Source organism: Pelodiscus sinensis, chromosome 2 (assembly GCF_049634645.1).
Source record: "Pelodiscus sinensis isolate JC-2024 chromosome 2, ASM4963464v1, whole genome shotgun sequence".
NCBI lineage: Eukaryota > Metazoa > Chordata > Testudines > Trionychidae > Pelodiscus > Pelodiscus sinensis.
Window position 1 is genome coordinate 248,687,815 of NC_134712.1, and position 15,987 is coordinate 248,703,801.

The window sequence follows — 15,987 nt, forward strand, 5'->3', positions numbered from 1 at the left end:
CGGCCAAGTCATGTCCCTGCACAGTTTCTGGCTGCCTTCCATAGAACCATTGCCTGGAAACACGAGAATGTTTTGAGATTCGCTATAATGGAAGATATGAACATCCTTACTGCAGATGCAGAACTTATATGGCAAATTGTAGCCCACTGTGTCAGAAAGAGGGCTCTTCCTTTGAATGAAAAACCCAGCTGAGCTCTCTAATGCAGTGCTCAGGAATGATTCAGGGAAAGTCCTGTTTACGCAAAGGCCTCAAAAGCCTCAGGAAGTCTTTTCAAAATCCCATTGTCAAAGTCTTTTCAAAACTCCATAGGCTTCCAGCCTTAGGGTGCAACAAAGAGCTCTCCCATTTAAAGCTAGTTGGTCAGACTGGCATTCTTCTCCAATACAACCTCAGGAAATTCAACGAATTTCAGTTAACCCGCAATGGGGCCTAACTGAAGTTCAATAAACCAGAGTCGTGTGCTACAGAGTTGTTGCTAAAGGCTACTTTTGTCTTCATTTCACTTATATGACTATGTGACAAGCTTCAAAGGACTGGTCTGAATGACCCAGGAGGTGACTTCCAATCCCATGCTAATTGCAAATATCTCATTTCTTTCTCCGATACCTGGCAAACTAAACTGGTGCTTTCATGCTGCCGTATACTGGCTGTTGTGTGTACCTTCTAGTGGATGGAATCCTACAAAAGAGGGTATGCCATCTTGAACCCTGACCTCGATATGCCACAAGTCCTTTAAGGACTCTTACATGTGTCTTGGGAGTTTGCAACCCAAATCAAGTGACATGACCTTTTTGGAGTTCAGAGGTAGGTCTTCTATTCCCTTTTACTGTGGTGATTTCATAGACAGCCAGGTGGTCAATTCGTGCATGGCCATGGTGCATTGCAACATCTGATCATGTGTGAAGCAAAGATGCTGTGCTTGGTGCTGCCCAAGGCATAATAATAAAGGCATTTCCTATGCCAGGGAGTTTACCATCCAGACAACAGCGACAGATCCAGCTTGAGGCCCCAATTGTATAGTACAGAACAGTCATATCGTAAATAACAACCCCTACCCTGCATCTTGGCCGGGGGTTTCGACTAGGCCAGCAGTTTTCAAACTTTTTTTCTCACGACCCAGTTGAAGAAAAGTGTTGATGCCGTGACCCGACATAACTTGACTATAGTGTGGGCTCCAATGACAGTTTTGAGATGCAGAAGGGGGCTCCGGCTTTGGCGGGAGAGGTTAGGGCTGGGCCAGGAGGGGCTTACCTTGAGTGGTTCCCGGTCAGCAGTGCAGCTGGGTGCTAAGGCAGCTCTCTGCCTCTCCTAGCACCGCAGACCATGCTGCACCCCAGAAGCAGCCAGCAGAAGGTTCCCAGCCAATGGGAGTGCGGAGCTAGTGCTCAGGGCAGGAGCAGTGAGGGCCTCTGTGCACTCTTCCCCTTTCCACCTAGGAACTAGGCCTATTACCGGCTGCTTCTGGGACACAGCACAGTCTGCAGTGCCAGGAGAGGCAGGCAGCCTGTCTTAGAAACTCCCACTGGTCCATCAGACACCCTGCAGCAACAAGACCCAGTACCTGACATTCCACGACTGGGTTGTGACCCATAGTTTGAAAACCACTGGACTAGATGACCCTTGCAGTCCCTTCTAACCCAACGGTTCCATAAGTCTACCCCAAGAAACTCAGAAAAGCATCAGTCAAGAAGAATTATTTTAAGCATTAGAGTGGCAAAAAGTCTCCTCTAATATAGGGGACGCCTGCTAACAGCTCCTAAACAAAGAGGATATATTTGTCACTGGCAGCGCATCCATGACACACGTTGAGAAGAATATTTTCTTATTAGAGAAATGTAACAGGTGTGAGAGTTCTCAAACGTCAGAATTCATGCCGTACTACATCAGATATCAGAATTCATGCTGCCCTTGCCTTTTCTCCACCTGACAGCCGCAATAAAATCAGACTGAATAAGATCATTTGGAATCATCTGCACTAAGTGGTCAGATAAGCTATTCAAATGTTATTTCCACTTGCACACAACATACCGGTAGCTTTGTGCAATCTGATAACTATTCTCCCTCCTCCCCCAATCCAAAATTTGGTGCTGAGAGAAGGAATTGGAAAAAGTTGTTTCTTGCTGCCCAAATTATTATCCAACTGGAAGTGAGACTCCCCTCACCCAATACTCGACCACAAATGACATGGAAGAGAAAAAGAGTGATGTGTGGAGTAGCGTGGAGACAGAGAAGGGAATTGTGAGATATATCAAGGGAAGGAAACATAAGAGTTTCAGTGAATCTGCCAGGCCCTGGAAGGTTTTGAGGATGCTACCAAGGGAAAAGAACTGAATTATTATGAGACTTTCAGGTAAGGGCCTTTTGGAAAGCTGCTGGTGGTAGTTAAGGAATCCCAGTGGGACTAATAATGAATTTGACTGGGGCATATGAAGGAACTCAAAGACCAAGAGCAGCCTGTAAAGAGGCAGCAGCTAATGCCCTGAGATTTTGAGGGAAGAAGTTATTGCCTGTGTTTTTTGGAACAAGGACATCCATTCTAGCGTAGAATTCATATAGCACAGAATAAAAGTATTATTTATACTGAAGTACTGTAGTTTCTTCGAGCCCCAGTCATGGACCAGGATCTCTCTGCACAAATATACAACAAAACGACAATCCTTTCCCTCAAGAATTTATACTTGAGTTGATATAAGGTGGCACGGGTCAGTGCAACTGGTATAATTCAGAGGTCTCGATATTCTCCCTTTACCTAAGTTCACTTTCATCTTTAGATCCAAACTAAGGCTCCAACCCTGAACTGAAAGCTACACAGTTAAAAGAACCCCACCACTACCACCAAAACCCTGGAAAACTCACCTCCTAATCCCATGAACGTTCTTATTTTATTTGGGCTTCCCAGTGGAGTGTGTGACAATTCTATCTGTGGTGGAGACCCCTGAAAAAAACTGCTAAAACCAACATCTGCATTCCACCCATTCCCCGCTTCCTCTCACCCTCCTCTAAGAACAAACATGTTTTCCTCAGAGTTGGGGAGGACAAGCCATAGAAGTAGATCTCATTAGGCTGAAACAAATAGGAACACTTGCACGCTGAACAACACTCATTAATATTCCCCCATTCTTCCCTCATAGGACTTTATATAACTCGAATATCACTGTTTTTCAACATTGTTAATGGGACCTTTATTATTGCTCTGATCTTTACACTGAAATTGCTCCTGAAGTAGCTTTTCATCACCTGTTGGTTGGTCTTACACAGTGCCTAAAGTACTTCTCTTCTGGAGGGGAGCCAAATTGTATTACAGAGGGGAGCCAAATTGTATCACACAGCTAACCTCCAGCCAGGAGGTTTTCAATCATCCCAAATTAGATTTGTCTCTATATTAATCAAAAGCTTTAACGCAGGTAAAATCAGGATCTTTTCATTTGGTTTTATGGAATCAGTCATTTTTAAGCATATTTATTCTTTCTGGTGGCTGCATTCTTATCGACTTTGTCATCTTTTGTGTTTAAACAAAATACAGGACTATGTAGCACTTTAACACTGTAACAGCTTGAAACACAAAAGTCCTTCCAATCTGCCTTGGTTACATTTCAGATGGCTTCTCCAAACCAATAGTGATGTGCTCACATTTTGTCTTTGGCTACGGACAGTCCATAAGAACCTGTGGAGATTCCCCACTCCCTACTCTCCATTATCTGAATATTTTTGGAGGCTGCTGCTTGTTACATATTTCGCATCTGGATTTGATTCGATAGGTGAGCTCATGTGGGAGAAATCACGTTATTTCTCCACCTTTGGATAGGCTGAGCAAATACCATGTGACCATAAGAGTCAGTCAGGCTTGGCAGAATTGATTTCACTTAATTTCTCAGAAGCAAAAATCAAGTTTTATTCTGAACCTCACATGTGCACAGATTTATGGAGTCCAAATTTCAGCCATTATCTCTGCATATTTTCAGCACAAGGCAATGTTTCTGGAACAGTCACAAACAGTATTTAGTCTGGACATTTGGGCTGGGTCATCCAGAAGGAGTTAGAGCAAAGCAGACTTTTGATTAAAAATGTTTTGATCTGTGCTTTAATTTTTCCAGTTAGGACTTATTAGATGTACTTCCTGATTAAACTAATATAATATCCTACAAACTGCTTGTATATCTACAACAGTCAGCAAAGCCCTGGCAAACAATTCGTCTCTTGCTTTTGTTTTAGTTCATTAAGGTATGCTAAGTCTTACCCTGTGTATAACATAAATATAAACTAAAGAAGATAATTCATTTAATAGCTTCATTCCCTTCTCAGCTACTCTTTTTGTGACACTGCACCTCACATATGCTATTGTGATATTATCATGATATGATTGTCTCTAAAATATGATGTATTTTATGCCAGGCAGGTCATGTAAGATACTATTGGAAAAGTTACTGTTTGCCAAATACAATTATCTTATTTGTATTCATGCATCATTTTTGTATCTCAAGTTATGAATACTGACTATATCTGTATTTCAAATGTAGTGTCATCTGGGTGATGCCCACTAGGCAAGATGATTTCACTCTAGATATGATTGGGGAATGGCCCATTCAGGGTAATGAGCCATTAGAGAAAACAATAGGTTTTAAGAGAAGCTTATCTGTCACCTGAACACCCTCCAGAGAGCCACTAACTAATGGCTGCTATGACCAGGCCACATGACTTTGAACTCCATCTTGGTATGTCAGTGTTTTTCCACAAACTGAGGTTTGGGGCAAAGGGTTCCTGCCATATGCTAAAGCTATAAAAGGCAGGGAGTGATATCATCTGTTGTTCCTCACTCCCCACACAAGTTCACTCCTGGAAACACCTGAACTGAATGGGAGACGTGCTGAACCCAGGCTAATGGGATTTCTAGCCGTGTTTGAAAGCAAACGGAATATTAGGAATAATTAAAAAGGAGATGGAGAATAAGACAGAGAAAATCTTATCGCCTCTATATAAATCCATGGTACGCTCACTTCTTGAATACTGTGTACAGATGCGGTCACCTTATCTCAAAAAGGGTATTTTAGCACTGGAAAAAGTTCAGAAAAGGGCAACAACGTTATTAGGGGTTTGGAACAGCTGCCATATGAAGGGAGATTTTAAAAAACCTGGGACTTTTCAGTTTAGAAAAGAGGAGACAAAGAAGGGATATGACAGAGGACTATAAAATCATGACTGGTGTGGAGAAAGTGAATACGGAAAAGTTATTTACTTGTTCCTATAACATAAGAACTAGGGGTCACCAAGTGAAATTAATAGGTAGCAGGTTTAAAACAAACAAAAGCAAAAATGCAGAGTCAACTTGTGGAACTCCTTGCCAGAGGATGTTGTAAAGACCAGGACTTTAACAGGTTTAAAAAAAGAACTAGATAAATTCATGGAGGTTGGGAATGGTGCCTCTAGCGTCTGTCAGAAGCTGGCAATGGGTGGCAGGGGAGGGATCACCTGATGATTACCTGTTCTATTCATTCCCTCTGGGGTACCTGGCATTGGCCACTGTTGTAAGCTAGGATACTGGGCTAGATGGACCTTTGGTCTGACCCAGTATGGTTTTTCTTATGTTCTTATGACCTGGGGATTCCAAACTGTAAAACAAGTGCAGATTGTTCCTTAAGAATCTGCAGCCTGCTCGTATCATCAGCCAGGGTGAGAGTTTGTTACACCATATCCTGTCTTCCTAGCATTTTAAACTTAGGCTGCAGTTTTGTTTATTTACTAGGCAATCTTCTATGCTCGGTTCACTATCACTTGTAACCACGGAACATCTGTCTTTTGTCGTTAATAAGCTTGTTTTTGCTTTAGCTAAACCAGTGAGTTGGAGTAGAGTGTGGGAAACTGAAAGTGTGTGGGAAACAGGGGCAAAGGCTGTTGCATGTTCCCATGCAGTGCAACGTGGTACAACTTTGAGTGTATGCTCCAGAGTTGGGTGTGTGCTTGGAGAGCTGAGAGTGACCTTGGCTTTAGCCTCCCTGCTGTTGGTTCATGCAGTGGCTAGTCAGAGGGGCAGCCTGTCCATGTAGCTGGGTGTGACCCTACCTGTGTGGATGCCTCTGGAAGTGTAGAACTGGGAGCGGCTCTGCCACTCCTCACAGCAGCACAGCGAGAAAAGGAAGCCAGGCGGGTGGGTGTAAGGGCTCAGCAGTACCCCAGGTCCAGGTGGCGAGCTTTACTATATGGCTGTGTCTAGACTGGCAAGGTTTTCCACAAAATCATCTGCTTTTGTGGAAAAATTTGCCAGCTGTCTACACTGGCCGCTTGAATTTCCGCAAAAGCACTGACGATCTCATGTAAGATTGTCAGTGCTTTTGCGGAAATACTATGCTGCTCCCGTTCCGGCAAAAGTCTTTTTCCGAAAAACTTTTGCGCAAAAGGGCCAGTGTAGACAGCTCAGGTTTGTTTTCCGCAAAAAAGCCCCGATCGCGAAAATGGCGATCGGGGCTTTTTTGTGGAAAAGCGCATCTAGATTGGCCATGGACGCTTTTCCGCAAAAAGTGCTTTTGCAGAAAAGCGTCTTGCCAATCTAGATGCGCTTTTCCAAAAATGCTTTTAACTGAAAACTTTTCCGTTAAAAGCATTTCCGGAAAATCATGCCAGTGTAGACGTAGCCTATCTGTATGGTTCTATGGGTAAAATGCGAGCTTTATGCGAGCTTTACTGTATCTGTATGGTTCTATGGGTATAATGTCGTGGATAACAGCACCTTTGGGGTGCCCACTGTCACAGTCTCTTGCAGAAGTACCCGTATCCTCACCCTCTCTAATGGATGCCTGAAGCGCACATTCCAAGGTGCTTTATGCTCCTGCTCATTAGCATTTCTAGATACCTAGTAGAGTGGGCGGATGACCGGAGGAGCTACAATCTTGCCCAAAAGGAACTCATTTGGAAAAATGACACTGAGCACATAATGGGAATACAGCAGGGTGTGCAAGGTTACTGTACCCCACTGCAAATGTGAATGGAAGCGAGGTATATACGGGTGCAAAAACGGCTAAGCACTGGGCACCATCCTCCACATTGAGTCAGACTAATGCAATCCCCCTGTGTGGTCACTGCCGTATGTGCTAGCACATGAGGCAAAAAGGAATGGAGTGTGAGCAGTGATGAATGTGTCTGTGAGGACAAGGAGCTTAAGCCGGATCCCTATTGATTAATGCGGCAGAATTCTTCCTGCTAAGAGGCAGGGATAACTTGGTGGCTCTGTACAGTTGCTCTCAATGTAAAATCAGATTCACTTGTGCTTTCTGTCCTGCCCATATTACTGTGTCCTCCTCATAGCTCTGTTGCACAGGATCAATACCAGTACACGGACACTTTATTTACTAGGATCAAGCTGCAATACTACAAAGACTGTTCTTGGAAGCGTTACAACCCAGTTCTGTGAACTCAAGAGGCTAAACCCTTCACTCAGTAGTTTTTAACCCTGTCCCACTGAAGGAGTTTTGCCTGAACAAAAGGGGAATAAAAGCAATTCAGGATGGATTTAGGGATCTGGCCCAGGAGTTTGAGAGAAGCCTTTGAACTTTGGGGTGTTAACTAAAACTGAGCTCTGAACTTTTTGAAGTTCTCAGTTCTGAAGATCACTGGGAAGAAAACAGCCACTGTTGTTAGTTTTCATCTCCATAGACTATGCAAATTTTAGCACATTGTTTTCTGGTATATGCTGTCTGGTAACTTCTTTATATAGCCTCACATACATAAAACCATGCACATTACTTACTGTTCATTTTCATAATAGAGTTTTCCAATGGCCCAGGCCACAATGATTGGGCAAGGAATACCTACAAAAAACCCAAAAAAAGTCACAGTCCACCACATTAGTGATCGAACACTATCAGTATGTGTGTGTTGGGAATGAGGGGGAGGGAGGCATAAGAAGTCATGCTGATATCCGCCTTTTGTCATGGTCTATAGACCTAAGGCCCCTGTGACTGCTAACTACTTTTGAGTAAAAGAAACAGAAGTCCTAACAAGGTGAAATCTTTTCACAGCTGTTTTGCCAGTGTTCTAGAAAAAATTAAAAAGCTACTTGAGAAACAGCAGGAGATTTTGAATGAATCATAAAAATTTTCTTTGTACCCTGCAATACCTTCAAGTCAGATTGAGCTGTCTAGGGAGCGTATTACTAGACTGCAATCTCCTTATGGTTTTATACTACCGTATGGATTGGGTGGGAAGTCTGGAAATCAACCTTCCCAAGGACGAGGGCAGCAATGAGGAATTCTCCCATGCTCTGGCTCTTGCCCAGTTCCGATGTTACTCTGGAATTCTCGGAAGAATGCGATTTCTCCCAGCTGCACTGGAGCACTCCACGACCCCCAACACATCATGTGTCCTGTGGGCAGCTTTTTAAAATGATTCTGAAATCTCAGCAAGCCCATGAGTTTGCTTTGCATGTCTTGCTCCCAGCAACCTGCAAATGCACTAAGGCAGAAGTCCCATTACTGGGAATGTAATCTCCTGATATACGACTGGCTACATCCATAAGCCTCCTGTATCTGTAGCACTGTTGCCTCTGCTTTCACATCTACTGCTTTACCGTGTGATTTGTGCCCAGATTCAGGGGGCAAGATCCTTGCCCTCATTATGTTTATTTTGTGCCAGTCCCTTGGCAAGAAGCTGATGAGTAGCTGGCTGGTGGAGAATTCCCATCACATAGAAGGAATCCTAAGAGTCAGTGTAGTCAGCACTTTGCTACTCCCCTCCTAAGGTAGGTTCCCAGGGAAAAGGGGACGTGGCTGAAGCATCTTGTGCTTCAGTGACCTCTTGCTTCCAGGACAGGTCCTTGGAGGCGCTGGCACAGTTTACAAAAGCACTGTGGCTCCTCTGAGTGCTCTGGGACAGAGAGGGGACAAAAAAAAGCTGCAGGAGCATGGGAGAATAAGAACTGCAGCCCCAGTGGGACACCAGTCCTAGCTGCCCTGTGCTGGTCCTGATCTTGACTAATGATTAACTAGTTTAATGATATAATTTTAATCATTTAACCAGTTAACTTTTTAAACTGCTATTTACATCCCTACATCCGCTATTAGGCTGCGTCTTAGGAAGATGGGGTAGCCCCTGGTGACCTCAAATGCAGCGGCAACGTTGTGCCTGCACAGAATGAGGCCCAATTAACTCCATGCTGAAATGTTTTTCCTTCGGTCTGATTTGTTTTGTCTGTCTTAAGGCTGTAAGGGGTCTGTCAGGTCAGGAACAGTGTCTCCTGTTTCCTGCTGTGCCAAGCGTCGTGTATGTTAAACACAAAATGAAGAGACAATTTAGGGGTGGTTGATCAACTTGAAACAACACCGTGAACCGCTACACCCTGAAACTGCTGATGTTCCCGCTTTCACCCGAGCCACGGTTGGAAATAAAAATCACAACGATCTGAGTGAACGACACAGACCTCAGCGATAGCTTTTCATTCATTGGCCGCGGTGAGCTGCCAGTAAAGTTTATTTAAATGTCAACGTTGAACACAACCTGACCTGATATTTGCATTGGGCAAATGGGGTTGGATTTGAATGACAAAAATATCACCTCATGGGATTTCTTGGTTCTATTGCTTCTTCACCACTGGTAGTCACATAACAGAGTCATTTTAAAGTACCCAGAACTTACACCATCCTATGAAGAGGAAGACCCATTTCCTCAGCTTATCTGTGGAGTAAGTCATCACTATTGCAGTGTGTAAATAGCAGCCTTCCACAAACATCCAGAAGAAGTTGGTCACCACAAAATAATTGTAGATCGTTGTAATACACCGACACCAGGGCTGGAACAGACAAATCCAAGAGTATTTTAAACCTGGTTGGGTTGTTCTTGCTTTTTAAAAATTGCTCTGCTTCAGACTACCTCTATTTCCATGAAATCAGAAGTAAAACTCAGATTCCATAGCCGGAAGGGATTACTCTAACCATCTAGTCTGACCTCCTATATAACAGACCCAAGAACTTCTCCAAAATAATTCATAGAGCAGATCTCTTAGAAAAACATTCTCTTCTGGATTTAAAAATTATGAGTGATGGAAAATCCATCACAACCTTTGAAAATTGTTCTAACAGTCAATTACTGTCAATCTTAACAATATATGCCTCCGCTCCAACCTGAATTTGTCTAGCTTTGGTGTCAAGTATCAGAGGGGTAGCCGTGTTAGTCTGAATCTGCAACCGCGGCGAGGAGTCCTGTGGCACCTTATAGACTAACCAAAGTACTACTTTGGTTAGTCTATAAGGTGCCACAGGACTCCTCGCTGCTTTTGTCTAGCTTTGACTTACAGCCATTGGATTGTCTGATGCCTTTTTCTGCTAGACTCAAGAACTTGTTATTAAAAATGTGTTCCCCATGTAGGTACTGATAGACCATAATCAGCTCACTCTTTAACTCTCTTTTCTAAACTTAATACCTTGAGCTCCATTACTATAAAGGCACATTTTCAAATCCTTTCATCATTGTATCTCTTTTTGTGAACCCTCTCCAATATATCAACATCATTCTTGAATTGTGGTCCCGTGAACACCCTATTCCACGAGCCATTCATTCCATGCCAGATGCAGAAGAAAAATAAATTCTGGACTCCCACTCGAAATTCTCCTCTTTTACAAATCTGAAGATCGCTTTAATCCTTTGGGCCACAGCATCACACTGGGAGCTCACCTTCAGATGCCTATCCATTACAGCCCCCAAATCTCTCTCATGGTCACTGCTTCCCAGGTTAGTCAGTAAGCATGGTCTATATTCTTTCTTCCTAGATGTATACAATTTCCGACATTCAAGAATATTGTTTGCTTGAGCTCAGCTTAGAAAGCAATCTGAATCACTCGATATCAGTAACCAGCCCTCTGCAATATTTATCCCTCCCCCAATTTGTAGGTCATCTGCAAACTTTATTTTATGTTTTTATCCGGATCCATAAATATGCTAAATAGCACAGAGCCAAGAACTGATCCCTACGGGACCCCACTAGAAATAGGCTTCTTTGATGTTGATTTCCCCATTTACAATTACATTTTGAGCCCTATCGTTTAAACAGATTTTAATCCATTTAATGTGGGCCGTGATGATTTTATCTTTCTAGGTTTTTTTTAAATCACAAATGTCAGAAGTATTTAGTCAAATGCCTTAGAGGAAGTTTAAGCATATTACACCAACACTGTTAGCTTTATCGACCAAACTGGTAGTCCCACCCAAAAGAGGTTGACTAGAATCAATAATATTACCCTCCTTTAAAACTATATTAATCAAGTCTCATATCAGCGGCTCCATTATCTTGCTCAGAATCACCATCAGATTGACAAGCCTATGATTCCTGGGACATCCTGTTTACTCTCTTTTAAAATACTGGCACTTTATCTTTCTTCCAGTCTTCCAAGTCTCATTGTGACACAGGAAGAATGATACCGACCTCCTTTATACCTGTGTCTACACTACTGCCAAGTTTTGTCGATAGTGGTAAACCTCATTCTACAAGGAATAATGCTTGTCAGTTTTGTCGACAGGCTTATGTCGAAAAAAGGCGCTATTGCATCCACACTGTGCTTTATCAAAAGATAGCGTCTAGACTCTTTGTTGAAAAAGCGGCTTGCTTTGTCGACAGAACTGGCTGAAGTCTAGATGCTCTTTGTCAACAGAGGCTTTGTCGACAGTATCTGTCGAAAAAGCCTCTGTCGACAAAAGTCTGTAGTCTAGACGTACCCTAAGTGTCCCATTGATACCAATGACTAAAGTCGTTCTCAAAGTCAGTCATGAGTGGAGAATCAATCAAGCCCTGAACGACCAAGTTGATAAATGTCATATCACGTACTGACACAACAGTGTCCGAATTTAATGCAAATTTTGCATGAGCCAGAGTCTCAGGTAATATGCTAAAGGCACAGGAGTAAATACAAAACCACTTTACTCATTATAGGCATCCATGCTTTGATATAATGGGATGGACAGAGCATACTGCTCTCCTTCATCTGTTTTCAATACATTAGATTATATTACTTTCCCTTAGACCATAATGCACTGTCAATTCAGCAACATACAAGGTAACCAAAAATCAAAGTTTTATTTGTGCATTCATCAGTGAGAGAGCGGGAATGAGAGAGAGAGAGAGACTATAGCTCAGGTTATGAATATTCAGTGAGTAGAAAGATATGAATATTTATTTAATCAACGCATTATTTATGCACTCAATCTTTCTAAAGTTATTTTAAAGGTTCAGAGAGCATATGGATATTACCCTTTGTAGCATTGTTATATATCTAAATAAATAAATAACCGTGCTCCCTACACTCATGACAAGTGGATACTGTTGCCACATCACATACCTCATTGCTTTCATGTATGTTATGATCAATCATCTGAAGCAGGAACCACATCACATTCCGCAGAATGAACGTGGTGATCAGGTTCCAGTGGATGATATTTCGCAGGCATCTGATGCTCCTAATGTGGGGGGAAGATATGAACCATTATAAAATGCCCCTCCAACAAATCTTCATTGTCTACCATGGGTAAGTTGTGGCATGTTTCAGTAGCACAACATGTTATGCATCAATCCTGCCTTGGCTAGTGGGGTAGACTTGACAAGCTCTTGAGATCCTTCCCATGATTCTATGTGAAAGCTACCAAGGGAAGTACCGAATGCAAAGCCATCTCAATAACTGGCCAATGGAAATAATGCAAGCACATTAAAGCACCAGTTGATCCAACACATACTACTTGCTTTTATTCACAAGGCCCTCCACAGCCTATCCCAACCTACCTATCACTTCTCACATGCTACAAACATGGATTCTTGGCCTTTGATCAGCCAGCAATGCCAGCCTTCGATATCCACTTGCTAAACCTGCATACAAGCACCACTGTGCCTCCACCTACGCTGTGCCTCACGCATGGGAGGAGCTCACAGAACCATCCACAAAGCCACCTCATCGTTCACCTTCACATCCTCCTTAAAACTCCTTTCCCATGATGCCTACAACAAAAAAACCCAACAACGGATAGACAGCAAGGGTGGAAAGACTACCATCCCTGATGCTTACCAGTTTCATCCCATTTTCCTTGTGCTCTTCTGATTGCCAGCCTGTATCCACCCATTGGCTGTCTCTGGGCTGGTCTACATTGGAACTTAGATTGGCGTAGTTACGAGTCTCAGGGACATGAAAAAATCCATACCTCTTAGAGACACAGCTATTCTGACTTAAAACCCCTGTATAGTCAGTACTAGGTAGATGGAAGAATTCTTCCACTGTCCTACCTATCACCTCTCGGTCTGGTGGATTACCTACATTGATGCAGCATAGCTCATGTCTACACTGGTGTGCCACAGCTGTGCAATTTAAGTGCAGACCTACCCTTATATTTAGATTGTAAGCTCTTCGGGTAAGGGAATGTCTTGTTCTGTTTGTACAGCGCCTAACAAAGCAAGATCCCGGTCCCTGACTGGGGCTGTTCGGTGCTACCACAAAATAGCGACACTACTCTCCTCTTTGCTTTCAAAAATCATCCTGTTTGGAAAGAATGCATACTAAATGACAGGTGAAGCTAAGGATCTGTAGAGAGAGAGAACGCATGAGCGGGTATGCTTGGAACTGCAGTGCAGTGGGGAGGAGGCAGAAGAAAACAAAACTCCCACAGGAGCACAAGATAAACAATGTGCCGAGACTTTCATTTTTCACTGTTACCTCGCCCTCCCCACACTTCACTGTTACCTCGCCCTCCCCACCTGCCTCTATGCTTTGTTCACCTGCTGCCTCCTGTCTGACTCTCAGGCCCTAAAGTCTCTGAAGCAAAGAGTATTCTTGGCTATGTCTAGACTACACCTCTGTCGACAGAGATGTAGATTAGGCACATTGAAATTGCTAATGAAGGAGGGATTTAAATACCCTGCGCTTCATTGGCATAAACATGGCCACCACTTTTTTTTTGAAATGGAGCTTTAAAAAAAAAATGGCAGTCTAGACTCAAAAAATGAGGTTTACAGGATCTGTTGAAAAAGGGTTTATTTTCGACAGATCTGCATCTAGAATGCTGTTTTTTTCCGAAAAAGCTCCATTTAAAAAAAAAGTGGTGGCCATTTTTATGCTAATTAAGCACGGGATATTTAAATCCCTGCTTCATTAGCAATTTCAACATGCTTGATTTGCATCCCTCTGTCGACAGAGGGATGCACTCTAGACGTAGCCCCTGTGTGTAGCATTTTGAATTGTGGATGAGTTTCTTGCCTTCTGGGATGCTAGCCCAGTGCTAATCATAATGAACGAATTAAACATCATCACTAAGAGCACCTGACTGTAATTAAGGCCCTGAACTCCCCCACCCCCAACTTTAACTATGCTGAGTAGCACCCATGACATCAAAAGGGCCACTCACATGCTTTAAGTTGAACATGTGCACAGAGGTTTGCAACAACTGGGCCTTAGCAAGACTGTACTTTGTAGTAAGTGGTTTTGGTAGCATGTGTTGTGCATTCACATTCTGCTGGAATACATCATATTTAGGATCCTTACGGCACCCACTGTGTATTTAGAGCGAGGAACTTTTTAAAAAAACTTTAAAAAAAAAACAGCACAGTTTTTTTAAATACATTTATGAGAGACTGATGAGAGACATGACCCCTGGGCGCAGAATATTTTTATTCCTTTAGCGTAGGCATGACGTTAAAATCCCCACGGTTCAGAAGTAGCGGCGTTTTAAAAACTCCAAACACTGCTCAACTGAAAGTCACTAGAGCGGTGAGACAATGCAACAAGCATAGCCAGGAGCAGAAAAAGATGAGCAATAACTGTGACAAATTAGCACTCGGTGGAGAGAAACCGAGGAATAAATAGATTGGCAAGAGATGGCAGGGCCCAACAATAGAAAATTAATGAAGTCAAGCACAGTAACACAGAGGGAGTTCTGTTCCCAGATATATGCAATGGGCGCACTCATTTTCTGCAATGGCTTCTGAATGGGATTGTTATATATTGTACAGCAGCACTTAGAGGGCCCGAATGAGAAAATTGCCCCAGTGTGCTAGGGGCAGTAGAGAGACCCAAACGAGAGAAAACCTGTCCCGCCCAACTGCCTATAGAGACAAGTCTGCCAAAGGGAATAGTAGCATCCCATGTGACTGATGGAGAACTGAGAACTCACAGAGAGTAAATGACCTGCCCCCAAAAGTCTTTGGAACAGCCACAAATTGAACCAGTCTCATCCACAAGAACTAACAGGCTCAGTCAGATGGCTGGTTCATCAGGCCCAGCACCTGGTCAGTAGCAATGGCTGGCGATAGATGCTCGAAGCTAAGGTTGCCAACATTGTATTTCAAAAAAAGGGGACTGTTTTCTTAGCACCCTGTTCTCCCACTATCACCATCAGCATCAGTAATATTACTAAGCAATATTCACTCGCATTCACCAGGGATATTTCTTGCTGCTTTTTGCAGGACTCAGCAACCCCAGAGCATGTTGTGCGGAGATGAGATATCAAGGGTATCCCTTGTAAGAAAGGGCCCATGGGCAACCCTAAGAGGAAGGAGCAACAAAACCTGCAGTAAGTGGGATTTGGGAATAACCTGTCTCCATGGAAACCTGAACCACAGAAGCAAGCATCCTTCCCCTCCACGCTTCTATGAGAAAGGAAGGAGAAAACGCCCGTGGCAATGAGTTTCACATTTCCCTTGGCCTTGCCCTTGGGAGTTCTGCAATTTCTCTGCCCCTGCCCTATCCCAGCCCTGTCAGATGGCCTCTTCTGTTGGGCCCAGTAGTAAAGAAGGCTGGGTCCATATCACACAGGCTGTCCTGCAGAAAGAATCCCCTTGAGATCTGTATGTCGAGACCAGGACTGGCAGCCCGACACAAGGGATTAAAGCTAATACAATTACATTTTAAAAAGAAACAAAAAGGGATTTAAGGGGACCAAACGGGTTGAGCCAGAAAGGGTGTGTCTAGACTACAGAGTTTTGTCAACAAAAGTAGACTTTTGTCGACAAAACTATACCTGCGTCTACACTA

At 43.2% G+C, this 15,987-nt stretch overlaps 1 protein-coding gene across 4 annotated transcripts in view; it reads right to left on the reverse strand.

The window, feature by feature from the left end:
* Positions 1-15,987, reverse strand: part of CRHR2 (corticotropin releasing hormone receptor 2) — a 274,374-nt gene that overhangs the window by 60,158 nt on the left and 198,229 nt on the right. For all 4 annotated transcript variants that reach the window (XM_075922873.1, XM_075922875.1, XM_075922874.1 and 1 more), the window contains 3 exons: positions 12,316-12,433; positions 9,623-9,776; positions 7,740-7,800 (listed from right to left, as the gene is read on the reverse strand). In XM_075922873.1, the coding sequence (XP_075778988.1) occupies positions 7,740-7,800; positions 9,623-9,776; positions 12,316-12,433 (333 nt within the window). The remainder of the gene's footprint in view (positions 1-7,739; positions 7,801-9,622; positions 9,777-12,315; positions 12,434-15,987) is intronic.